The following is a 25,092-nucleotide window of genomic DNA, read 5'->3' as shown; positions in this document are numbered from 1 at the left end:
GCTGGGATTTGATCTCTGTCTTACCAAATCCCCTTACTCCCCGATAAGTCAGATCCCTTCTGTCCCCAGAGATCAGATCCCACCTAGTCTCCTCACTCCCTCCCCATAGACTGTGGTGGTACTGTTTTCTCCCCCAGATGGCCCCTCAGCAAGCAATGGGCTCCCTCTTCTGTGGCCCAGGCACCTTCCTCTTCTTCCTGGCATTGGGTGAGTACAGATGGACAAAGAGGGCTGATGGGGCACTAACACTGTCTCTTCTTCTTGCTCACCTGGGGACAGCTGTTTTCTTTTTCCCATCCCAGGGTCTCTCTGAGATTTCCTTTGGCTGGTCCTTGGAGGGTTTGACCTCTGTAGATTTATGGTCTTGGGGGCAAAAATCACCATACTCACTGTCACTCATGAGGAAACTGAGGCCCAGACAGAGGCAGTGACTTGCCCAAATTCACCTAGCAAATTCATAGAGATTTAAGTCTTGATCTCTGATGTTCCAGGTCTAATAATTCTCTATTTCCTTCTGGGGCTCTCAGTTCTATTTACTAGTCACCAGCTTTCCTGGGCAGAGCCTTAGGAGACCTGGGTTCTGATGCCTGGCTCAGCCACTAAGTCACTGTGTGATTCTGGGCAAACAACTTGCCCTGTCTGAGGTGGTGAGGTGGAGAGGTGGGGAGGTTGTGATGGTGACGATGCTGAAGGCTGCCCTTGCCTTAGGGCTGTTGGAAGAATCCGACAAAATTAACAGAGGGGAAAGCATAAGGTGACGTTTACTCATTATGATTTCTAGAAGGACTGAACCCTCCTCTTAGCTCCTCTTTCCCTCAGTTTTCTCAAGCCCTGCAATGAGGTTCCTCTAACCCTCATTCCCTATCCTCAACCACTTCCAGCCTGGGCCAGCCCAGACAGACTATTAAGAACTTGGGCTGGCCCAAAGAGGCTGTAGTTAGGGGTTTGGGAAAACCCAAAGTGAGCTGGGTTCAGCTAAGTGACCCAGAAAGTCTGGGCCCCTCAGGCATCCCCTGGGAGATGTTGGTAAGGAGGCCTGCCAGACCTCAATCAGACTATTGGGATGTCTGACCCAGGCCTTCTGCCCAGCCGAACGTTTAGGGCTGGCTTCCAGATGAACTTAACCTCAAAGGGAGCCTGAGTACATAAAGAATTAAGCTCATTCCATCCATCTCTCTGCTTGTGGCAGGATCACAGCCAGCTTCCCATGATGAGTAAGATGGTGTAGGCTCGCTCTCAGCCTCAGAAAAATAGGGGAGGGAGGAGCCTGGGAAACCAGATGGGGAATCGCCTTTTCACCTCAATAGGTTCATAGACTTAGATGAAGGGGCCTTAGGAGACCAGCTAGTCCAACTCATTTATTTCATAGATGAAGAAATTGGGCTCTAGAGAGGGCTCATGGTCACACAGATATTAGGCAGCAGAGGAGTAATTTGAACCTAGGTTCTCTGGTTCAACTCTAAATCAGTGAACTTTCCACTCTGCTGATCTGTCTTAAACAATCCCCAGCCAGATTGCAAAATCTCAATCTAAATGGTATAGTGGGAAGAGTATTACACTTAAGAGCCAGAGATCTGGGTTCAAGTCACACGGTCTCAAAGATGGAAGAGAACTTGGAATGCAATTAAGCCAACGTGTGTCAGAACAGGAATTTTCTTCTTTTGGGGAAGGCAGTTGGGATTAACTGACTTGCCCAGGGTCACACAGCTAGTAAGTGTCTGAGGTCAAATGTGAACTCAGGTCCTCCTGACTCCGGGGCCAGTGCTCTATTCACAGCATCTCCTAGTTGTCCCGAGACATTTTCTTTGAAAAATTTGTTTCACTATTTTTGTTCTTACATCACCTACATTTTTCCCCTTTATCCTATCCTTTTCCTCTCCCAGAGAACCATTCCATATAACAAAAACAACAACAAAAATTTTTTTAAAGAAAAAGAGGAAGAAGAGGGAAAAAAATCAGCAAAACCAGTCAATACACTGGAAAAAATATGACAATGCATGCGATGTTCCACACCTGTAGATCCCCCTGCCCCACGTTGAAGCAGGAATCTTCTTGATAGTATCCTTGATTAATAAGTTATCCAACTTCTGCTGGAATACATTCTGTGCTGGGGAAATCACTACCCCTGTGCCAAGTTACCTTTGTTTGCCTCTGTTTCCTCATCTGTAAAATGAGAGAATTAGATGATTCCAAAGGTCCCCTCCAGCTCTAAATCTACAATTCTATGAACCTTCCAAATAATCAAAAACAGTAATGTACTACCCACCCCCAACCTTCTCTTCTCTAGAGCAAACATCCACCATATATATTCACACTTGAGACATGTCTGTATGAAAAGTTATCATGCTGCTTCGTATTTAGTCCAGGCAATATTACTCATAAGCTATATGTGGCCTTAGAAAAGGTATTTCAACCTTTCTGGGTCTCAGTTTCCCCATGTTTAAAAAAAAAGGTTAGACTAAATAATCTTTAAGTTCCCTTCCAGCTCTGCCATTCTATGATATCTCATACTTCCAGGTCCTTTTAGAAGGCAGCTTAGGGTAGGGACTGGATTTCAAAATCACACGCTCAATGATTCCCTGCTCTTATACACTGAATCAGGCTCATAGACCTCAGCCATCTGCTATCTGATCCCTATGAGCAGAGGGCTTGAAATCCCTGGGGGACTGGCTTGCCGGGATACCTGGAGTGCAGAGTGAGAGACAGTCACTATGGCGTAGCAGAGAGAGCCCTGGGCTAGGAGGCTGCAGACCTCTTCCCTTTACTTCCTAGATATAGAAAGAAAAGGGTGATGATAAGCGTGTGAGGCTGAAATGGCTCTTATGTTGCAGGTTGTGATTTGTGGGCTGGGTCACTAGATGCTTCAGTTGGGCCAGGCTGGCAGGGCAGGGTAAGGAAGTGGTGATCTTCTAATAGTCTCAATCAGACAATATTCCCCGCCTCCCCTCCCCCTCCACATGGGACATAGGGTCAGTGCACAGGCTGAATGGGCATTTGGACCCAAGTCACAAATGAGGGGAGTCCTCTATGGTCCCTTTGAACTCCAGACTGATGGACACATGATCTGTTTTTGAGTAATGAAGGGCTGTCATGCAGAAGGGATGCAGGACTTGTTCTATGTGGCCTCTGAGGGCAGAACTGAGAGTCATGGGTGGAAGCTGCCAAGAAAATGTTCAGCTAGAAATCAGGAGATATCCCAAGAATTAGAGCTGTGCAGACATGATATGGGTTTGCCAAACATGATTTGGGCTGCCAAAAGGTAGACAGTTCCTCGTCACTGAGGAGTCTTCAAGTAGAGGATAAATAACCATTTCTTTTTTTCTTTTGAGGCAATCAGATTTGAGTGACTTGCCCAGCCTCATATAGCTATTGAGTATCTGAGGTTGGATTTGAACTCAGGTGCTCCTGACTCCAGGGCTGGTGCTCTGTCCACTGTACAACCTCAATAACCATTTCTCAGGGGTGCTGTAGAGGGGCATTCCTAATCGGGTACAGATTAGACTAGATGGCCTTCAAGCTCCCTTCCAGTTCTGAGATACAATAATTCTGTGACATGAATTTTACTAGAGAAGTCTGTTAATCCTGAAGGAATAACTTGCTAATAATAGGAGGAGTTTCAGCCTTTTTTTGGTGGAGGGATTGTGAAGTCAGGAGGGTTCCTTGGGATGGTGACAGTGGGAATAGGTGACTAGACCCCTCTGATTCCTTTGTGTGTTGGGAGGGTTATGTCTGTAGAGAAACCCACATATGGCCCTGCCCCAGTCACCTATCCAGGGGTGGGGAACCTCCAGCCTCTAGGCCACATGTGGCCTTCTAGGTCCTTGGGTACAACCTTTTGACTGAGTCCAAGTTTTACAGAACAAATCCTTTTATTAAGGGGATTTGTTCTGTGAAGTTTGGATTCCAATGCACTTGAGACCCTAGAAGGCCATATGTGGCCTCAAGGCCGCATATTCCCCACTCCTACCCTATGCACTTTCTCAGGCAAGCTCTTCTCCAGAAAAAGATTGGTTCAGATATAATATAGGGTCAGAGCCTTGATCAACATACAGCGTTCCATTCTGTTCTCTCCTTCTTGGTATTCATAGTGCTCAGAGAAGTGGGCATTGGGACCCAAATCACAAGTCACCTCCCTTAAGCTGTCTCTTCCAGACCAGAGCTCTGTGTACAGCTGGGGCTCACCAGCTGCCTTTCTGCTGGGTACTTCCTGACTCCTTCAGTGTCCTATGGAATCGCTGAAGTCTATTTTCTCAAGACAAATCTACTCTCTTGGTCAATCCACATGTATTCATTAAGTGCCTTCTCTGTTCCACACACTGTAATAGGCAATAGAGTTATGAATAGAAAAGAATGAAACCATCTCTACCCTCAAGGAACTTACATTCTAGAAAGGGAGAACAAATACACACATGTGTATATATACACACATATATACACACATATTTGTGTATATGTATATATGTACAACATGTGAATATATATGTATATACATATCTACAGGTATATGTATTTGTGTATATATTTATATACACATGTGTGTATATGTATATGCACAAGGAGAATAAATAGTCAGCAGCAACAAGCATTTATTAACAGTTTACTATGTGCCAGGCAGTGTACTAAGGGCTGAAGATATAAATATAACCAAAAAGAAAGACAATCCCTGCCCTCAAAGAACTTACATTCTATTAAAGAAAGATAACACATAGAAGGGAGCTGAAAAGGTGGGGGAAGGTACCCACAGGGAACAAGGGGGCCAAGTTTGGTGAGTTGGAAACAGAACTAGAAGAAGAATGAAGGTTGGCTGGCCTGGGGCCCTTCCTTAAAATGAAGATTCTGAGAGGAATTCGCCAATGGGAAAAGGGGACCACAGGAATGTTCCAAGGCAGCTGAGGCATAGTGGCAAAATCCAGGGAGTTTACTAGAAGCAGAGTCAAAGTAATTTAAAAAAAAAAGGAGTGACCTACAAAAGGAGGGAGGCCAAAAGCAGTTGGAGGTAGGGGGAGAATGAGGAAAGGCTTCACGCAGAAGGGAGTGCCTGAGCTACATGTTAAAGGAAGAGCGGGAGTGCATTCCAGGCATGGGGAAAGGCCAGCTCGAAGGCATGAAGATGAATGACAGATTTCATGTATGCGGTACACAGAAAAAGCCACTTTGGCTGGATCAGAGTGTGGGAGGGGGAGGAAAGACAGGTCAGAAAGGTGTTCAAAAGCTAAACAGATGGGAGATGCACTGTAGCTCATTCTGCCCCTTCCTTTAGCACTCCCAGGTTCATTTCCCAGAACCAACCACAGCCGTTCCTTGATGCTCATAAGTACAATGACCTGTAGGCCTGAGCCTCTGAAACCTCAGGGGCTCAGCTGCTTCTTTTCCTCTGGGTCTCCAATCAAGCACAGCCACTGACCATTCCTTTGACAGGGAAGAGTCCTAAAGATGCTGGCACCATGGAATCCTCCTTAGTAGAGTATTAGGAAAGAGGAGGACATGAAGGGGAGACAAAAGGTAGGGAGTAAGGAGGCAAGGGTGTAAGTGTTGACTGTGGTCCTAGGCCTTTGCCCTGTCTAGTGAGCTCATGAGTTAGGCAGACCCGGGCATAGAGGAGAGCCAGAACCAGGCCTTTTGTCTTCCTAAGATCTTCATTTCCTCTTCTTTCTTCTAGGTTGCATGGCTACTCCAGGGACCCATCTGGTAAGAAGGTCCCTTTGGGACTCTTTTTGATGGAGTTAGGCCCTCTTTGGCCAGGGAAGATCCCAGGTCATAGGAAAGGAAGATTCTGGGCAGTGGACTCCAAAAGAGATTTAAAAGGCTGATAAGCCTGCCTCTGTGTAGCTTTTAATTTAGTAGGTGGTAGGAGATACACATACTGATAGAGATACTTCCAAAGATCCAAGCAAGGGCAGCATGGTATGTAGAGCAGTGGTATCAAACTCAAACAGAAATGGATTCCTGAGGGTTGCATATTGACTTAGAAAACCATAAATTAACATTATCTATGTGGTATTGTATTTTTATTTATTTCATTAAATATTTATCAGTTACATTTTAATCTGGTTTAGGCCTCTAGTGTAGTGGCTAGAGTGACAAAAAGACCTGGGTTCATATCCCACTTCAGATGTTTATTAGTTCTATCACCTTAGGAAAATCACTTAACCTCTCTAGCCTCAATTTCCATATCTGTCAAATCAAGGACTTGAGTACCTCAAAGCTCTCTTCCAGCTCTGAATCTATGATCTGTATATTTGGGGAATATAAAGCTCTATCAAATCAGTGGACTAGAGGGACCAGGGAATCAGTTGACAAATATTTATTAAGGGCCAGCTCTGGATTAGACACTGGGGATACAAAAATGAAAGTGAAACAGTCCCTGTCCTCAAGGAGCTTACAATCTAACTGGGAAAGACAGTATGTACAGATATAGGTACATAGATACAAGGTGATAGGTGTATGGGGTGGGGGAGGCACTAGCAGGTGGAAGGAGCAGGAAGGGTTTGGGGTAGAAGTCAGCACTTGAGTTCGAGCCTTGAAAGAAACTGGATTTTGAGAGACAGAGGTGAGGTAGGAGTGGATTTCAGACAGTGAGCACAGCCAGTGCAAAGGTGCAAAGACAGAAAACATTAAGAAGGCCAGTTTGGCTAGACAGTAGGATATGTGTCAGGGAGTAATATGTAGCAAAGTTGGAAAACAGCCTGCATGTGCTAATGGTATGTACTTTTTTTGCAGTGTACCAGGGGATCCATTGATGGTAAGTCTTTTCCTTTGTGTCCTACCCATGCAGGCAAGCACTGCCCTTAGAGCACTGCAGCATTTGTTCCAGACTGCAAAGTTTCAGTTAATAGAGAGGACAAGAAAGAAGAATCTATTTACACTTCTATTCCCGAAACAATTTGATTTGATTACATAAAGCAAACAAGTCAAATGAAAACATCAAGTCCCAGAGGTCACTTCATCCAACTCCTACCTGAAACAAGAACCCCCACTACAAAATCCTTAGTATATGATGATCCAACCTCTGCTGGAAGACCTTATACTTCCTGCCTCCAGAGATACTTCATTTTGATTTTGGATAGTTTTAATTATTAATTATTAAGACTTAATTATCAGTGTTAGTTATTAATAATTGATAATTAATTAATTATCTATTATTAGTTAATAATTAATTATTAAGATTATCCCTGCATAGAACTGAAATCTACCCTCTGGTGACATCTACTCCTTGCTTAGTGTTCTGCCCTCTGGGGCCAAGCAGAACAAATCCTGTCCCTCTTCCTCAGTACAACGTTTAAGGCTTCTCTTCTCCAAGACAAGCATCCCCAATTCCATTAGCTGATGGATCCATGACATCTCTTTAAGGCTTCTCACTTTTCCAGTCTCCTTCCTCTAGACAAGCTCTGGCTTGGCAATGTCCTTCTGAAAATGTGACACCCAGAACTGACCACAGTATTCCATAGGGTCACAGGATTTGGGGCTAAAAGGGACCTTAGACATCATCTTGTCCCACTCCTTCATTTTATGGATTGGTAAACTGAAGCCTGGGAAAGTTAAATAATTTGCTCCAAGTCATATAAGTAATGAGTAGTGGGGCCAAGATTGGATTCCAGATCTGCTGATTTCAGGTCCAGTGTTTTGTAAGTGTGGCCTGACCAGGGCAGAGGACAGTGGAGCTGTTACTTCCAATTATAGCAAACTGAGTGCCCTGCTTTTTAAACTTCTGCCTGGTTTGTAGCCATTAATAAATAAAAACAACCTTGCATTTCTGCTTCTATCTTTGGATTTCACAGGGAAGTACTGGTAAATTCTTAAGACTAGCTCTCTGAAAAAAAAATGTAAGCACAGCACACTTTTTAGTTTAATCTGTATTATTAACATTTTCTCTATCACTAGACAATCAACAAAACAATAAATCAAGCCCTGATTTGTAGCCATTGCTGATATGAAGCGTAAATTCTCACACTGAAAATTTAACAGCTAGCTTTGTGAACTAGTTGGAACTGCTTCCAGTATACCCCTGCTTATATTTCTTGCCAAGAAGAGTATTCAGTTAAAGCTTTGTGTATCAATGCCCCTGATAAAGGCAAAAGACCTTCCTTTAATGAATAATTAACTAGCTGTGTGACCCTGGGCAAGTTACTTAACCCCAACTGCCTAAGCAAAAAAAAAAAAAAAAGAGTAATTAGCTTTGAGAATGAAAGCATAAACAGAAGTACAATTGATAAACTTGCTCATTTTTCTTTCATGCTGAGGACATTAGCAGGTAACACCAACCTATTTGTTTCTTTGAACAGAAGCCACTATCTGTGCCTCAGTGCCAAGGTGAGTATCTGGCTTTATTGAGGGGTTCCATTTAGAAAATACAATCTCTCACTCCAAGTTGTATACATTGGACTTAGTACATTCACTACTACCATCTTCTTACTAGGCTGGGTCAGGAAGGAAGGGCAATATTGTATGTGTTGATGAGGCGATGGATCTGACTGACTGAAACCATCTCTTTGTTCTGCAGCATCAGTGAGGAGGATGTCAGGGCAGCATCCAGTGGGGACCCTTCCATCTGTCAGGTGACATTGGCCCAGTACGCCTGCATCCCGGTGAGGACCCAACTTTGCCTATGCGACTAAAACCTTACAATGATCCAAAGCCTCATTATGGACAATAAATGCCAATGTCTCTTCCCTTTTCTCCTTTTAGCCTTTCCCTAGAGTTTCATATCATGTGGTTTTCTGGCCATAGCCTGGGCTTTACCAGTAATTCATTATGTGACCTTTTTCTCTCTCTGGATCTTAGGTTCCTCATCTGCTAAATAAAGGGATCATTGATTCCCCTTCATTTTATAAGTGGGGAAACTAAGGCCCAAAGAGGGAAGTGGCCTGTCTATTCTTTCAGGACCTGAGTTCAGGGTCTAGTCTCTGGGATCAGAAAGACCCCTATGAACATTAAAAATTAACAATGTACTTTGTGTGTGAAGATGACACTCAAAGTCCCACCCCATCCCACCCCCTATCCCACGGCAATAGACAAAGGGCAATAGATGTATCTGTATCCCCAGAAGTGGGAATGGGATGCACTGAATTATCCATACTCTTCCATGACTGATGAGGTGAGGGCGTAGTCAGAGGGCAGGATCAGAGGTCATTCTGGGGCTGGGGTCAGATGTCAATCTGGGGCCAGATTTAGCGTTCACTCTGAGGTTTCAAGCTGGAGTGGGACTAGGGTGTCAAACTAAGAGATCTCTTTTCCTCAGAGGTCATGGCTGCGGGTCTGGAAGGAAGATTTTCTGACATCCCTATATCCTTGCCTTGTGGCCAGAGGTCTGCCCAGTGCCCTGGACCCTGCATACTCTACCCTGCTCTTCTCCAAAATTGATCTCCCTGTTCTTGAGACTGCCCTGGAGAGATTTTCCCAGCAGGTAGGTGGAACTGTGGGCCTCAGCCCCTGATGGACAGCAAAGGTCAGTTTTGGTGACGGGAAACCCAGTGTTACAAATAGGCTCCATCAGGCTGTGTGTCCTCTGTGAAAACACATGGCTTCTTCATCTTCCCATCCCATTTTTGCCTCTGACCTCATGTTATCAGCATGGTAGGAAAGAGCTTTATCTAAATCCCTCCCCACCAAGGGGCATGGTGTAGACCCTACAATCTCTCAAGAATAACCTCTTATCCTATAATGTTTAGGGATAGTCCCAGGCCTGTGAGTCCCACGTGTACGTCCCAGGCCTCGGATATCAGAATAGAAATGTGACACTCAGGTGTGGTCATATTGATTGGTAACTATTGGTTGATAGGCTAATTAATTTTTCCTGGATGACCAGGACACTGTCCTGGGAGTCAGGAGTCCAGGGTTCGACAGTCAGCTCTGCCCCTACCTGGCTTTATGGTCTTGGAAAAAGTTGCTCTTTTCTGGGCCTCTCTTTCCTCATCTTTAAAATGGAAATCATAACCAATGTTCTGCCGAACTTTTAGGGTTGTTTTGATGCTTAAATAGGATAAGGGATTTGAAAACACTTTGTAAATCATCCTAATGGGAGGTGGCATCATCTCTGCTGTTTTTCTTTCTCTCTTGGAATAGTTCTCTCCAGCGGTGCTCTCAGACCAGTGGGCAGGGGTGTTGTTTAATGGCCTATGGGGGAGGCTGGGGCCAGCATTCCAGGCCAGGGAAGCCCAGGCCACATGGTCCCGGTGGCTGGCCCGGCTCCAGCCCTTCCTCCTACACCCTGAAGCCTTCGACTGTCTGGCTGCTCAGAACACATCCTGCGAGACTTTCCACAATCTGTAAGTGACCTCCCAGCTGAAGGGGTCAGTTTCGTGCTTCAGTCGATAGACATTCTGCTTGAGAGTTCTGCTCCTAGCTTAGGCAGAACCAGGACTGATAAACAACAGTTACAAGGAGGCAAATAGCTGCTTGATAGGAGGAAAACCCCCCCTAGCAATAATTGCTGTCCAACTATGAGATTGACAACATCGGAGTGCGGGGAGTGGGATGAGTTTCCAGTCCCTGGGGATGTTCAGGCAGAGGACAGATGGCTCCCTTTCAAGGATGCCCAGGAAGGGATTCCTAAACTTTTTAAGTCTAAACTAGATGATCTCTGAGGTCCCTTTTGTCTCTCAGAGTCCACCAGTCAGTGTGTCCTTCTCTTCTCCTCAGCACCTCAGCCCTGAATGACATCTACTCAAGCCTGGAAGTGGAGAAGCAGAGGAAGATTTTCGAAGGCATGGTGGCCTTCCTCCTGCAAGAGGGTAGGCTAACATTTCCTGAAGTCTGAAAGCACCCGGGAAAACCTACCTGAGGCAGGGCTAGGATTATATAGTCCCAAAGAGAGAAGTCAGTAATCACGTACTCCTTTAAGAGGTATGGCCCTATGACATCTCACCCTCTATGGGCCTCAGTTTTCCTCTCCTATAAAATAAGAAGATTGGACTGCTTGACCTGTAATTTCCCTTTGAGCTCTGAAATTCTATCTATGTTCCAGGTACTATCTCTTATTAAATGTGGTATAATGAAAGAACCTGAGACTAGAAGTCAGAGAAACTAGGAGCAGCTAGATGGTTCAGTGGGTAGAGCACTAGGCCTGGAGTCAGGAAGATCTGCGTACAAATCTAATCTCAGGTACTTACTAGTTGTGTGTCCCTGGGCAAATAAATCCCTTAACCTCCATTTGCCTTAATCCACTGGAGAAGGAATTAGCAAACCACTCCAGTATCCTTGCCAAGAAAACTCCTTAGACAGTGCAGTCCAAGGAGTTACAAAATCAGACACAATTGAATAACTGAATAACAAAATTCTCACAGGGACCTTGGAAAAGTGAGTTAATCTCAGTTTCTTTACCTATAAAACAGGGCTAATAATACAATCAAAGCTGATGTCTACCAGAGGGAATAGATAATTAGCAGGCCAATGTTATGTTTCTTTTTATATTTTATTTACTTATATTTTATATTTATATTTTAAATACAATAATTAAAGACAATCCCTTTCCCCTTGTTGTTGTTATTGTTGTTGTTGTTGTTAAGGGCTTCTGGGTCCTTTGCGGACATCTGTAAACAATGTATTTGCATTTCTAGTGTATTTGGATTTCATGGGCACTTGACTTCACAAACATTTGAATAAGACAGTGCCCTTGACCAAAAGAGGAGACCTTACTTAAACAAAGGGTTAACTTTGAGCCCAGAGGAATAAACAAAAGTACAATAAACGACTTTAAAAATTGTTTTCTTTGGCCATTAGCTGGCAATTAATCTGTCTTTAATCATGTGTTAAGTAAAATGTACCATCTTCCATATAGTAAAAATTAATATTAACAGTTCATATTAATAGCACTTTACAACGTGCAAAGTATTTCCCTTACTGTAATTAATTTTACAAATGAGGAGGCTGAAATTACTTGCCCAAGTTCACATAACTAGTAAGTGTAAGAGCCGGGTCTCGAACCCAGGTCTCCTGACTTCAAGTTCAGATTTCTTTTCAGTAGCCCCATCTACTTCAAGGGTACCACTGCCCCCCTGCTCTGCTTTACTTTTGCGGTATATGAGCACAGGGGAGGTAGCACATACTGAAGCCTCCTTCACCCAGGCTGCTTTGTGATCAAAGGCAATGTGTGTCCGGGAGCAGAGTTGGGGTGTGACGGGGTGGGGTGGGGTGGGGAGGAAGGGAAAGGGGATGGACATCTGATACCCAGGTCTTCTCTGCCCCCTGCATTGTCAGGCTCTGGGTCCCACTGCCAGCATGAGGCTGTGCCGGGCCTAAACTCCTCATCCTGGTTGGCCGATTACCTGGGCTTCTTCCTGGAACACGCCACTCAGGAGGAACTCAAGAGATTGGCGGATGAGCCCAAGGTAGGTGGAGGAGGTTCTAGCTGGTACTGGGGTGTCCCCAGGTGGTTCTGTAGATCATAAAATGAATCTATGAACTCCTCCCCCATCTGCCTCTTACAAAGGCCATTCCTCTTACCCTGGATTCCAGGGCTTAGGACAGGGTCTGGCACATGATAAACACTCAATAAATGCCTATTAACTGACTGACTATCCACTGAGAGCTGCCTTTTCTTCAAAACTCGGTGAGTACCAGCTCCTGATGACTAGGGGCTCTCCAGGAGGTTGGCCCATATCTTCTCTTTCATCTATCTTTCTTTATCCATCAGTTCTTTCTCTCTCAGCTCCAGATGTTAGTGAGAGATCCTGCCACCCTGCACCTGGTCAGCCAGCTCCACCTGATGCCAGACCTGGCCAACTTTTACACAGCTCTACTCACCTCCCCGCCTAGCCTCGACCTCTCCAGGTGAGATGACTCTCATTTGTTTCTGTACTAGCACCTTCAGACCTGGGCACTCTAGAGTGTGATAAATCGAGAAGGGGACCACGGTATGTGATATCGAGGAGCTCTGATGGGCCTTGAGTCTCTGTTCTTGATGCTGAACTCACAAGGAGAAGGCCTATTGTAGAATCCTGTGCGGCCTTAGAAAAATGCCTACCCCATCTCTGGTCTTGGGGGAAGGTCCTTCCCCCATGATATCTCAGAGAATTAAAGGAATAGCCAGGCTTCTCCCCAACCCCTGGGTCACTGAGGGTATATATATCCTTTCTGGATCAAGGAATGTTGACATCTCCTCTCTCTTCCTTTCAAATTCACCTCAAAAGCACCATCTTTTGCATTAAGCCTTTTTCTGACCCCTCCCTCCAGTGGCGTCCTTCCCAAACTACCTTATATTTAACTACTTTGTATATATTTGTATTTATTTACTTTATATTTATATTGAATGTATTTTTACATGCACTTGTTGTCTCTTCCATCAGCATGTAACTCATTGAGAATAGGGATTGTTTTATTCTTAGTACTTGCAACTCTAACACCTGGCACAGCACCATAAGTAGGCCCTTAAAAATACTTGTTCACCTGATTAGTTGATTCTCTTACTAGCATCCCAGACACCCTCATCTGTCACCTCAGTCCAGAGACCTTGAAAAACACAGAGGTTGAAGATGTCTTGGCCCTGGCCCAGAGACTCAACAAGGTTTGCTTTGACCCAACTCCACAGCCTGATGGAAACAAGTCAGTTCTTGAACTGCCATCTCGGGAAGCCATACAGGTAGTGAGTGCCCTGTGGATTGGGTTTTCCTTGGGTGACCAACTGGGGAGCGTGAACTTCCCCTCTATCCCTGGACTTGACCACTACCAAATGAGGTAATGTTGGTAAAAGGCTTGGCAAACTTCAAAGCTCTATATACATATTGATTATTGTTAGCCATGATTGTGATAATGACATTATCATTATTCAGAGAGCAGCCCAGTCGTTTTGGACTATTCCATTATCCTCTCAATTCACATATAAGACAGCTCTGCCCTTCATCTTGTTTGGTGGCTTTCAGGAGTTTGCCTGTCCTAGGTGTGTCTGTGTTGGGTATGCCAAGGTTCAGGGCCTCAATGCTGTGCCTTGGTCAAGAGTTGACTCTCCTATAGGTGGCATCTGGGCTGCTGAGTAGCTTTAGGAACTTTTCAGAGGCCGTGCTGCGTAGATTGGGTCAAACAGCCCTGGGGCTGTCAGTGCCACAGATTGAGGGGCAGATCAGTGGCCAGGACCTGGTGGCCGCTCTGCCCACCCTGGCCCAGGTGAGGGCTTGGAGCCCTGCACAGTCCCGTGCTCTCACCCACAGGCTCTTGGACTCTGGCTATAAGGTAACTGGGGCTAAGGTGCAAGGGGAAGAAAAAATCAAGACAGGTAGCACAGGGTCTGCTGTGATGATGCTTGTGTCTGTCTCCCCACATGTAGGTCTTGGATGGCCAGAGTCTAGCAGCCCTGGGAAGCCTGGTGGGTGGCCTCAATAGCACTTGGCTCCAGAGCCTGGCCCCAGATGTAGTCTTGGAAGCTGTGAAGGATCCAGAATTTGCTCAGCATCTTACCCACATCCCACCCATACTGAAAACTGCATTTGTGGAACAGGTGAGGCCCAGGCCCTGTTTAGTATATGGGTCATTACTGCTACTTAAAACATAGGATGCCTATCATAAGGAACATGGAGTACAGAATATAGACTACTAGAGCTATAGAGAGGGAATATAGAGAGAGCCTAGGCCATCTCTCTCATTTGGCAAAAGAGGAAAATGAGACCCAGAAGGCATTGAAACTTTGCCCAAGCTACAGTGGCAGAGACAGAAATGGAGCTCAGGTGTCCAGGGGTGGGGATCTCTCACCATAACGCCCCAGCTTCAGCATCCCAATCTCGGCCTGGCCTCCATCATCCCTGTGCTCTCCCATTAGGTGGCCTTGGCTGTTCCGAGCCCCATTGCCCTGGTTCAGGCCATGCCAGACACGCTCGCCAATGCCATCCCCAGTGAGATGCTGGCCTTCAGCCCTGATGACCTCCCCAGATTCGATGACCTCAACAGCCAAAGATGGACTCAAGTACAGGTGATCCATCCAGACCTCACTTACCTTGACCCCCCTGCTGCCTCCTTAAAACTGGCCCATGGGAAATGATCTGAGGTCCAGAAGCCCACCCTGTTGCATTCCCCCTATGGTGGTCTGGGTTTCTCTCAAGAAGTGGGTACGAGATATCTTCTGAGGACACTGGTGGGGTTATCTCACTTTCTTCCAAGGGAAGCAACTATTTAGGAAGCACTTTGCAGCATCCCCTTACTCTCCATCTCCTACATCCTAATGAGACACCTCCCAAACCCCCAAACTCTATCCTATCCCCAGAACCACTGACTGATGACACCCTAAGAATTTGTCTGGCTGGTTGGTCAGAGGTTGCCCAGCACTGTGAATTAAATCTCACCTTTGGAGAAGGGGAGACATTTGTCAAAAAGATAGAGTTCCAGCTGGGGGTAGGGGGAGGATAGGTGGAGCAACTGGTGTTTTGCTGCAAGAAACTTTTCCTATTTCCCCCAGGCAGCCATGTTTTTCGATAAAGTGGTAAAGAACGTGTCTGACTTTAATAGGTGGGTTTCCCAATCTCCCTAGGTCCTGGCCATGGCCACAGGAGGCCCTGGTAGGTGCTTATGAATTATTTGTTCTGCTCAAAAATTGAGGCTATTGTTGTCAAATGGATGAGGGGAATGCTACTGTGGACATTGCTATCATCAGGTCTTTCTACCCTGGTGGATGTGTCTATCTTGCTTGCTGCCTCCTACGAACTCATTCCCACCTTGGCTCCTGCCAACTCTTTCCCTAATCCAAACCCCTGGAATTCCCCCGTCCCCTTCCTTTATCCATCCTTTTAGCCCAACTTATGCTTCACCTCCTCTGGAAATCCTTCCTTGGTCACCCCCAACTCATACTGATCTCGGATCAAGTCAGCAAACCTCATCTATTGTCTACTATGTGCAAGAGAAGTACCATGGTATAGTGGATAGAGAGCCAGCCTTGGAGTCCAGAGGTCCCTGGGTTCAAAGCCCATCTCTGATGCATGCTAGCCATGTGTCCCTTAACACTGTAGGGCTCTAGGCAATTCTCTAAGATTAGACCCTGCAGATGAAATTACGTTGAGAATGGTATTTACTCAGTGGAGTTGACTATACCGATGAAATTACAAGTTTAGGCCACAAAAAAGATTCAAAATTCTGCATTGGGCAAACAAAGATGGATAACACACGTGCACACACACACACACACACACATGCACGCACACACGCACACACGCATGCGTGCGCGCACCCCTCTATGCAACCCTTTACTGCATCCTCCTCGGTGGCACCCTCTAACTTTTCCATGGATGCGTTTCATCATCCCAGCTGGTGGGTGAGCTCCTCTCAGGCAGGCCCAGCCTTAGGCCTCTTACTCCTCCGTCTCTCCTCAGCTCATCAGCTCCTCAAAGGCAGGGTCACAGAAAACGAAGAAGACAAGAGTGAAGCAGAAACCCTGAATCTGCAGTCAGACGATACCAGTTTGAATCCTTACTATGCTACCTATGAGAGGCTGGCCAAGTGCCTCTGGGCCTCAGTTTCCTCACTGAGCCATAGCACCGATGTCAGAGGGCTGTTGTGAGAATCAAATGATATTTCATGTGTGTATGTGTGCACAGCATGCATATATACATGTGTACATGTACACACATGTGCATGTAAGGCATGCATGTGTATATACACACATAGTTCTTTATAAGCCTTAAAGCTCTCTGTAAATGTTAGCTATGAGATCACAGGGCTTGGATTAGATGATCTCTAAAGTCCTTTCCAGCTCCCAATCCCCCGATCCCTTTCTGTCTCTTTTCCCCTCCCACCTCCCAGACTTTGAGCTTTTCTAGGTCAGGGCTCCAAGCCTCCTGGACTGCCCTGTCCCTTGTCTCTCCTCCTGCTCCGTGTGCCCAGCACCAGGATGAACGTGCAGCAGAGTCAGGTTGAGGTGAAACCCCACACCCCGGACGGGGACTTGCTCTCCAGACCCTCAGGCACGTAAGGGAGCCCACTGTTGCAGGAGTCACTGTGTAGACGGCCTGGCCTCTTTATTATGGTTTCTCCTCATCATAGTCACAGATGTAGAGCTAAAAGTGACCTCAGAAGCCGTCTAATCTGACCTGTTCATGTTACAGATGGAGAAACTGAGGCCCAGGAAAGTTAAATAACTTGGTCAAGGTCATGCAGTAGTGTCAGAGGCAAGATTTGAACGTAGGTCCTCTGACTCCCAAGGCCCACATGCTCTTTCCACTGAACTAGGACATCTTCTACTACTTCGGAATTAAAAAAAAAACATGACCAATGAGGAAATTCGTTTTTGTGATGGACTGCATATTTGTTATAAGGAATTGATTTTTTTTGTGAGGCAATCAGGGTCAAGTGACTTGCCCAGGGTCACACAGCTAGTAAGTGTCAAGCATCTGAGGCCAGATTTGAACTCAGGTCCTCCTGACTCCAAGGCTGGAGCTCTATCCACTGGGCCACCTAGCTGCCCCAAGATTTTTGTTGTTTTTTTTTTTTTTTCAAAGAGTTAGGGGCTAGGCGGGAGAAAATAGATTTGTTAATTAAAAAATAAAACTTTAATAAAAAAAAGTCATATCACTAATTGGTAATTAGTGGCTATTGAGACATTATAAAAGAAGCCCAGCAGAAATGTCTGCTCCTTGTGATACAGCTGCTGCTGTCCAGGACCAGGCCCAGCTCAGACTGACCCAGCCTCTTCTCCCTTCCCAGCCTCTCCCCTTATATTTTACATGGCTTCACATGTGCATCAGCCTCTAGCCTGGACATGGAACAAGTCCGACACCTGGCCAAGGTCATGGAAAGGAAAAACGTCTCGCTGGGGGCAGAGCAGGTCGGTGGGCTTCGTCCATCTGTCTGTCTGTCTGTCTGTCTGGAGATGGGGGGGGATGAAGGATGGGTGGGAAAAACCTGCTGGCCACAGGGACCGCCTTTCCCAGGACATCCTCAGGAAGCCTCAGACCAGGCAGAACTGGGAAGTGGAGAAAGTTGGCCTTGACCTCTCTCTGGTGCATCTCTCCTCCTGCTACTGTGAGGCAGGCCTGGGCAGTGCCATTCCTGGCCTTTCCACAAGGCCTCAATCTCTGCCAGGGCTAGTAATAATAATAATAGCTGTCATTCATGTAGAACTTTAAGGTTTTCAAAGTGATTTACAAATATTATCTCATTTTATCTTCCCCGCAACCCTGTGAGGTTGGTGCAATTAATACCCCCATTTTACACTGGAGGAAACTGAGGCACAGAGAGCGTAAGTAATTTGCCCAGGGTCACATGGTTAGTAAGCTTCTGAGGGAGGATTTAAACTCAAGGCTTTCTGACTCCAAGGCCAACATTCTGTCCACTTGTGTCACCTAGCTGTCTTTGATTCTCTGATCAGAGAAATAAATTCAAGCCACAGTGTTGGCTTAAATGATTCATACCCAGTGGATAGCACATTGTACCTGGAGTTAAGAAGTCCTGAATTCAGATGTGACCTCAGATACTTATTAGACGTGTGACCCTGGACAATTCATTTAGCTTCTCTTTGCCTCAGTTTCCTCATCTGTAAAATGGGGCATAATAAAAGCATCTATAGAGAGGATAAAATGAGATGTTTGTAAAGCACTTTGCAGTCCTTTAAGTGTTATATTTTTTGTTGTTGAGTCATTCTCAGTTGTGTCCGATTCTCCCCATTTGGGGTTTTCTTGGTAAAGATACTGGAGTGGTTTTGCCATTTCCTTCTCTAGCTCATTTTACAGTTGAAGAGCAGAGGCCAGGGTTAAGTGACTTGCCCAAGGTCACACAGCCAGTAAGTGTCTGAGGCCAGATTTGAACTCAGGAAGATGAGTCTTCCTGCCTCCAGGCTATTATTGTTGTATGACTCTGGGCAAGTCACTTAGCCTGTTGATGCCCTAGGCCAGAGGTGTCAAATATCAGCCAGGCTGCATACTGAAGCAGTGTTCCTTAGTGCTGCCGGAACCAGAATAAATCGTAATTGGGAAATATTTAACAAAATATGTCAAAATATAATAGAACACAGGTAATGTTAATATGTAGTTTTCTAAGTCAATATGGGGCTTCAAGAACCCTTACATATCATTTAGTGGTTCTCCCTTTCTATCTGAGTTTGACACCACTGCCCAAGGTTACTCTCTAAGAGTCTAAGTTGCTATTATGATGATTATCATTATTATTAATAAAAATAATATATGAACTGAGCCTGCAATGCCCTAGCCCCGGAGGGTGAAGCTCTATTGGGAGGATTTCAGGCCAGTGAAGGAGATACTTGGTCCCCCTCAGATGGCTCACAGGGAGAGACAACCTCAGAGCCTCAGGTAGAAACTTAGCTCTCTCTGCAGTTGAGCTGCCTGGCCAAGAGAGTCACTGAAGACGGCATTCCTGAGGACCTGGACAGCTACCCCAGGGACATGCTGCTGTTTCTAAGGTGGGTTCTCGGCAAGGTGATTCCTCCCCAGCCTTTACCCCTACTACCCCAACCCAGGAATCTATGGCATCAGGGTAATAATAATAATAACGATAATAACTGCTAACATTTATGTAACACTTAAAGGTTTGAAAAACTTTTTCTATATAGGATGACCCCAAAGTTGTAGGGACACCCTGTATATTACTTCATTTGCCACGGCGGTAACCAGGACTTGGACCTCAAGATCCCAGGGCCCATGTTGTCACAGCCATCGCAAGGTCACACAGCTAGTAAGTGTCTAAGGGAGGGTTTGAGCCTGAGTCTTCTTGACTCTCTAGCTGTATGACTTTGAGTTGGTCACTTAACCCTGTGTCATCTTTGTCTATTTCATAGCCCTAGCCCCATGCTGATACTGTGTTTGTAGCTGAATGGCTGAGTGGATAGAGTATTAGGCTTAAAATCAAGAAAGACTGGGGTTCAAACCTGGCCTCAGGCACTTATTAGCTGTGTGACCTTGGGCACGTTACTTAACCCTGTTTGCCTCAGTTTCCTCATCTGTAAGATGAACTGGAGAAGGAAATGGCAAACCACTTCAGTACCTTTGCCAAGAAAACCCCAAATGAGGTCACAGAGAGTTAGATACAACTGAACAACAACAACAAAACTTCTTAACTCTGAGCCCAGTGCTCTAATTACTAGGCTACCTAGGCGTCTAGAGCATGATTCTATGATCTCATCTACCCAAGGGTGAGGGAATTGCACCACCAACTCTTGGATGGGTCCTCCTGTGCCTCCTGCCACCATGGTGGGTGCCATGAATTCTATGATAGACTCATAGAATGTCAAAGCTGAGAATGGCCTGGAAATCTATGTAGCCCATTTTATGTGTGGAGGAAATGAGGCTCAGAGAAAGGAAGTCACTTGTGCCATATCAGACTGCAATTTGGTGATAGAAACGACATTTGAATTCCAGACTTCGTGGCTTCCCAATCAAGTAAATTCAGCAAGCACTTATTAAGCACTTACCGTATGCAAGATATGGTGCTAGGTACTAAGAATAAAGACAAAAAATGAAAACATGGGCACTGTCTTCAAGGAACACTGAGATAGTGAGGACACAACATTAGAAATGGGTGTTAGGTCTCATAGGCCAGATTCAGTTTCCTCCTATAGAAAGTGTGATGGTTGGATTATATGATTTCTAAGACCCTTTCCAGCTCTAATATCTTATGAATCTGCCACTATGGCATGGTTCCCCTCATAATGAGTAGGTCCTACCTTGCCTTCTCACCCCCGCCCCCCATAGGAATGTATCTATCCACCCAATAGTAATGTACAGTAATGGCCATAGATGATGCCTACCAACATGGAGGAAAGTGGCATTTTCTCTTTCACTTGGAAGCTCATGTTATCCCAGAGACAACACAGGAGCTAGCACTCCCAGCTTAGGGCCATATTTGTGACCTGGTCACACTATAAGAGTAACAAGGACAAGCTAGAGCATGGTTAGAAGAAGGCAGCCAGGATATTGAGAAGAGTAGGGAACATGATATCTAAGTATTGGTTGAAAGAAATGGGGATGTTTTAACTGGGAGAGGAGAAAACTTAGGGGAAAACATAGTAGTTCTGTCTTCTACCATAGTACGAGCTGTGGAAGCAGGCTTGTTTTGTGGGATTTGAGACTGAGATGGGGGACTGAGGGGCACTAGGACCAATGGAATTATGAAGAAACAGATTTGGGCTCAATATAAGGAAAAACTTTCTAACATTAGACTGTAAGCTACTTGAGGGCAAGGGCTGCCTTTTGCTTCTTTTTGTATCCCCAACACTTAACACAGTGCCTGGAGTGTAGTAGGCTCTTAATAAATTGTTTATTGATTGATCGATAACAGAGCTGCTCAATAATGAAATGGGCTGTTTTTGAAATATCATGAAATATTCCCATCCGTGGAAGTGCTTGAGAAGAAATCGGAGGACCAGCCTCCTTATCATGAACCTTGTGGGAGATTAGCTTAGATATCCTGGGAGGTTCCTTCCAGCTTTGAGCATCTATGATTCTGTGAAATGTTGTCAGGGAGCTGATGTGAGAATATGCTATTGGTTCCTTCCAGCCCTTCTGCCTACACAAGGACTGGAGACTGCAAAAATTTCTTCATTCGGGTGGGAGAGTCCAACCAGGATGTCCTCCAGAAAGACTCGCCCCTGAGATCCAGACTGCTATCAGAGGCCCTGACTTGTCTGGTAGGGAGCTAGGGTTGGGGAAAGGAGGGAAAATTGGGCAGGTTGTAAGGGAGGCCAGGGAAGGTTGGGCTGAGACTTGGGCTATTTATTGGCTGGAGCCAGCTCTCTACCTTATTGCCATCTGGCAAATTATGTCCCTGAGGCTGTTCTAGGTTTTGAGTTCCACAGGGTGCCGGCCTTGAAGATGGGCTAGGAATGGAAAGGAATGTCCACTCTAAAGCCCCTACCAGTCCTGGTTGGGATGGTGGTGGGGAGAGAACACTGGACTTGGAATTCCCACTCTACTAATTGCTTGCTGTATGACCCTAGGCAAGTTACCTCAGCTTTCTTTGCCTCAGTTTCCTCTTTGTAAGAATAATAATAATAATAATACTCATTTTACCTATTTCTAAGCATTTTTATGAGAACAGCACTATAGAAATGTGAGCTGTGCTTCTCTCTTCTGTTCTTCAGAGATGGGGGAAGGGAAGATTCAGACTCAAGCGGAATTTTTAAAAAGGGGGCTGAAGGAGGGACCCCAGGAATTAAAAGTACTGATTTTCAGTAATGTGTCCCACATAGCAATTCTACTATTTCCCATCCATGTAACCTCAGGCAAGTCTCTAAACATTCTTGAGCCTTTGTCTCCTGATCTGCCAAATGAAGATGTTGGACTAGATCAGGGGTGGGGAACCTGTGGCCTCCAGGCCACACGTGGCCCTCTTGGTCCTTAAGTGAGGCCTTTTAACTGAATCCAAACTTTGGATTGGATTTTTCCAAACTTTGGAAGTTTGGATTCCATTGAAGGCTGCACTTGAGGACCTAGAGGACCACATGTGGCCTCGAGGCCATAGGTTCCCCACCCCTGGATTAGATGGTTTCTAAGGTCCTTGATAGCTATGATAATGATAGATCATATAAAGTTTGCAAAGTGACTTATATATATTATCTCAATTACTCTTCACAACAGCCCAGAGAGGTAGATGCCATTGTTATCCTCATTTTACAGATGAGGAAACTGAGGCTCAGAGAGGTTAAATGATTAATTTGCCCAAGGTCACATGGCTAGGAAGTATCTGATTGTGGATTTGGGCCTTCCTGACTTCAAGTCTGGTACTCTACCCACTACATCTCCCCACTAACTACAACAAAGAGGTGTCAATGGAATAGTCACGAGGGATTGAGAGAAATCAGATTGCGCTCCAAAGCCACGTCTGTGAAAACTGGGTTAATTTTGAGGTGCGGCTCTGTAACTTCACCTGTGTGTAATTCTAATAGCACCTCAGCCTCCTCCCCTCCATCATCCACCCAATACAGGTCTGCTCCCTACAGTCAGAAACTGCCAGACCCCTTCGCACACAAACACACTGTCCATTTCTGTCCCATTTCACTGTTTATAAACCAATGTCCTCAGAGCAACTCTGGGAAAGAGTTTATTAGACCCATTTTACTGAGGAGGACGTTGAGGTTCGGTGATGGAAAACGGATCACAGGTAGTGAGAGACAGAGCTAAACTTGGGTTTTCTGAGTCCTGTCTCCTTTCCCCTACATCACATTCCCTCACCCACAAAGACTCAGAAATTTTAAACTGGGCATGCCCTCCTTAGAGCAGAACTACATCTAGAGGTAGGCAAGGTGGGCAGCTCCCTAGGATGCCCGCAGAGGAGTATGGCAAGAGATGCTTCTTCTATTTTTAATGTGAGAAAATTCTTTTCTAAATAGCTTACAAGTAATTGCTTGGTGATGAGTCAAGTTAAATGTGATATAGAAAAGGCCCAAAGCATAAGATAGATATTAACAAACGGGTTAATTTTCAAGACCCTCAAGGCCTTCTCTGAGTCCTGTTCCAGAGGGATGGATGCTTGCCCAGAGACAGGGGAAAGAATGGTCAGGAAACTGTCACCAAGAGTCAAGAACTTAAATGGGAGAACACTGATGTAAGGTCAAATGGACCGTGGGTGGATGTGCTTTGGCAGGGGTCCTAGACTGCAGGTGTTAAGTCAGGTTGAGAGGGCTGGGTTGCTGTCATAGGGCATCTCGGGCACACAAGTCAGCGAGGAGGACATTCGCATCCTGGGCTGGCTGGCCTGTGACCTGCCCGGCCGCTACATAAACAGCTCTGCGGAGGTGCTCTTGCCTCGGTTGGAGCAGTGTGGTGGTCCCTTTAGCCCTGACCAGAAGGAGGCCGTCAACCTGGCCCTACGCTCCAGTAATTCTCCCTATGGGTAAGACACCCCCCTCAGAGCCCATGGAAGAGTGAATGAGAGGGTTGGTGTGTATGTCTGTGTGTACATAGGGTACACATACAGGAAGATGCATGTGAGAACTGGTATAAGTGAGCATGTATGTGTATGCATACATGTGACCTTGCTTTGGTCTTCTTGAGGGTGTTTTTATCTGTTTCCAGCCTGAGGGGGAGGTAGCTGGGCCTGGGTGAGGCTAGGTCAGGCCCCACCTCAGCCTCAGTTGGGTCAGTCCTTTCCATCTGACCATCTTTTGACTTCTGCCTGTCCATCTGTGCAGCCCCCCCTCTAGATGGTCGATATCCACCCTGAATGCTCTTCAGAGGCTGCTTTCATCTTTTGACAGACACATCATTCAGAACATCTCCCAGGTAAGCTCCTTACCAAGAGGAGAAAAGAGAGGGATAACCTTGATCACAGAGTATGGGGGTGATGGAGGGAGAACGGGTGGGTGGGGGAACCCAGATCCAGACATATAAGAAGGTAATGCCAGTCTCTGAAAGCAATGGCTGAAATTCCACCATTAGAGCTTTGTCCCTCTGGTTCAAGGCCCTGAGGCCTGTGAGAATAGGCCTTTCGGTCTTTGACTTCTCAGTGTGAAATAAAATCTAAGAGCAGTTCCTAATGAAGATGGAGGGAAAGGGTCCAGAAGAAGCCTCTTTATGCGGACAAAGAATAAACTTCGCTGAATTCCCCATCCTCTTTTTTCCCCTTTACACTACTGCTGCCCTCCCTTGCCTCTACCCCCACCCTCCAAAAAAAAAAACCTGACCTCTAAACAGAGGGCCTGAATGGGACTGTCTCCCCCTAACCAAGAGCTTTTGTATTTTATTAGGACCCCAGAGGCAGGGCAATGCTTACTCTAGTGGGACAGAGCTCTAATAGAGGAATTTCAGATGATGGGGGGGTTGGGGGATGGGAGACCTAGGAATCTCTCACATCACACCTGATAAATAAATGGGTAGGGCATGCCCTGGGCATGGTGACTTACCCAGAATTCCACAGTGAGTCAGGACAGACTTACACCACGCCAAGCTGTGTATCAGCCTTTGCTACCACTCAGCAATGACCCTTTCCTCTCAGAGTGTTTTGAGTGCCTGGCTAAAACGTGCCCTCCCGTTCCCTCCCTGGGCCGGGCAGAATCTGAGAGCCTTCATCCAAAACCACCCGTCTTCCCGATATAGGCGGGCTGCTAGTAAGTGCCTGGGGACTCCTGGGGGGGTCAGCCTTCAGTGAACACATCTTGGTACAGTGGGCCCACCTAACTTTCCAACATGGGATCCTGGCCTGCCGACCTTGGCGTGGAGCAAAGGCCAAGCT

General features: G+C 45.9%; 1 protein-coding gene across 1 annotated transcript in view; it reads left to right on the top strand.

Annotated features, from left to right (window-relative positions):
- The window catches only part of MSLN (mesothelin), a 33,769-nt gene that overhangs the window by 119 nt on the left and 8,558 nt on the right, over positions 1 to 25,092 (top strand). The window contains exons 2-22 of the mRNA XM_027863083.1: positions 138 to 207; positions 5,660 to 5,688; positions 6,721 to 6,742; positions 8,283 to 8,310; positions 8,501 to 8,585; positions 9,239 to 9,403; positions 10,063 to 10,265; positions 10,639 to 10,730; positions 12,196 to 12,326; positions 12,647 to 12,768; positions 13,408 to 13,576; positions 13,948 to 14,163; positions 14,258 to 14,428; positions 14,747 to 14,896; positions 15,380 to 15,429; positions 17,617 to 17,737; positions 19,242 to 19,327; positions 21,421 to 21,550; positions 23,561 to 23,754; positions 24,053 to 24,143; positions 24,856 to 24,967. Of these exons, the coding sequence (XP_027718884.1) occupies positions 138 to 207; positions 5,660 to 5,688; positions 6,721 to 6,742; positions 8,283 to 8,310; positions 8,501 to 8,585; positions 9,239 to 9,403; positions 10,063 to 10,265; positions 10,639 to 10,730; positions 12,196 to 12,326; positions 12,647 to 12,768; positions 13,408 to 13,576; positions 13,948 to 14,163; positions 14,258 to 14,428; positions 14,747 to 14,896; positions 15,380 to 15,429; positions 17,617 to 17,737; positions 19,242 to 19,327; positions 21,421 to 21,550; positions 23,561 to 23,754; positions 24,053 to 24,143; positions 24,856 to 24,967 (2,437 nt within the window). The remainder of the gene's footprint in view (positions 1 to 137; positions 208 to 5,659; positions 5,689 to 6,720; positions 6,743 to 8,282; positions 8,311 to 8,500; positions 8,586 to 9,238; positions 9,404 to 10,062; positions 10,266 to 10,638; positions 10,731 to 12,195; positions 12,327 to 12,646; positions 12,769 to 13,407; positions 13,577 to 13,947; positions 14,164 to 14,257; positions 14,429 to 14,746; positions 14,897 to 15,379; positions 15,430 to 17,616; positions 17,738 to 19,241; positions 19,328 to 21,420; positions 21,551 to 23,560; positions 23,755 to 24,052; positions 24,144 to 24,855; positions 24,968 to 25,092) is intronic.

This window comes from Vombatus ursinus, unplaced genomic scaffold (assembly GCF_900497805.2).
Source record: "Vombatus ursinus unplaced genomic scaffold, bare-nosed wombat genome assembly UNPS02014770.1, whole genome shotgun sequence".
Classification (NCBI taxonomy): domain Eukaryota; kingdom Metazoa; phylum Chordata; class Mammalia; order Diprotodontia; family Vombatidae; genus Vombatus; species Vombatus ursinus.
The sequence above is the reverse complement of the archived record's forward strand: the minus strand, read 5'-3'. Positions and strand labels throughout refer to the sequence as shown.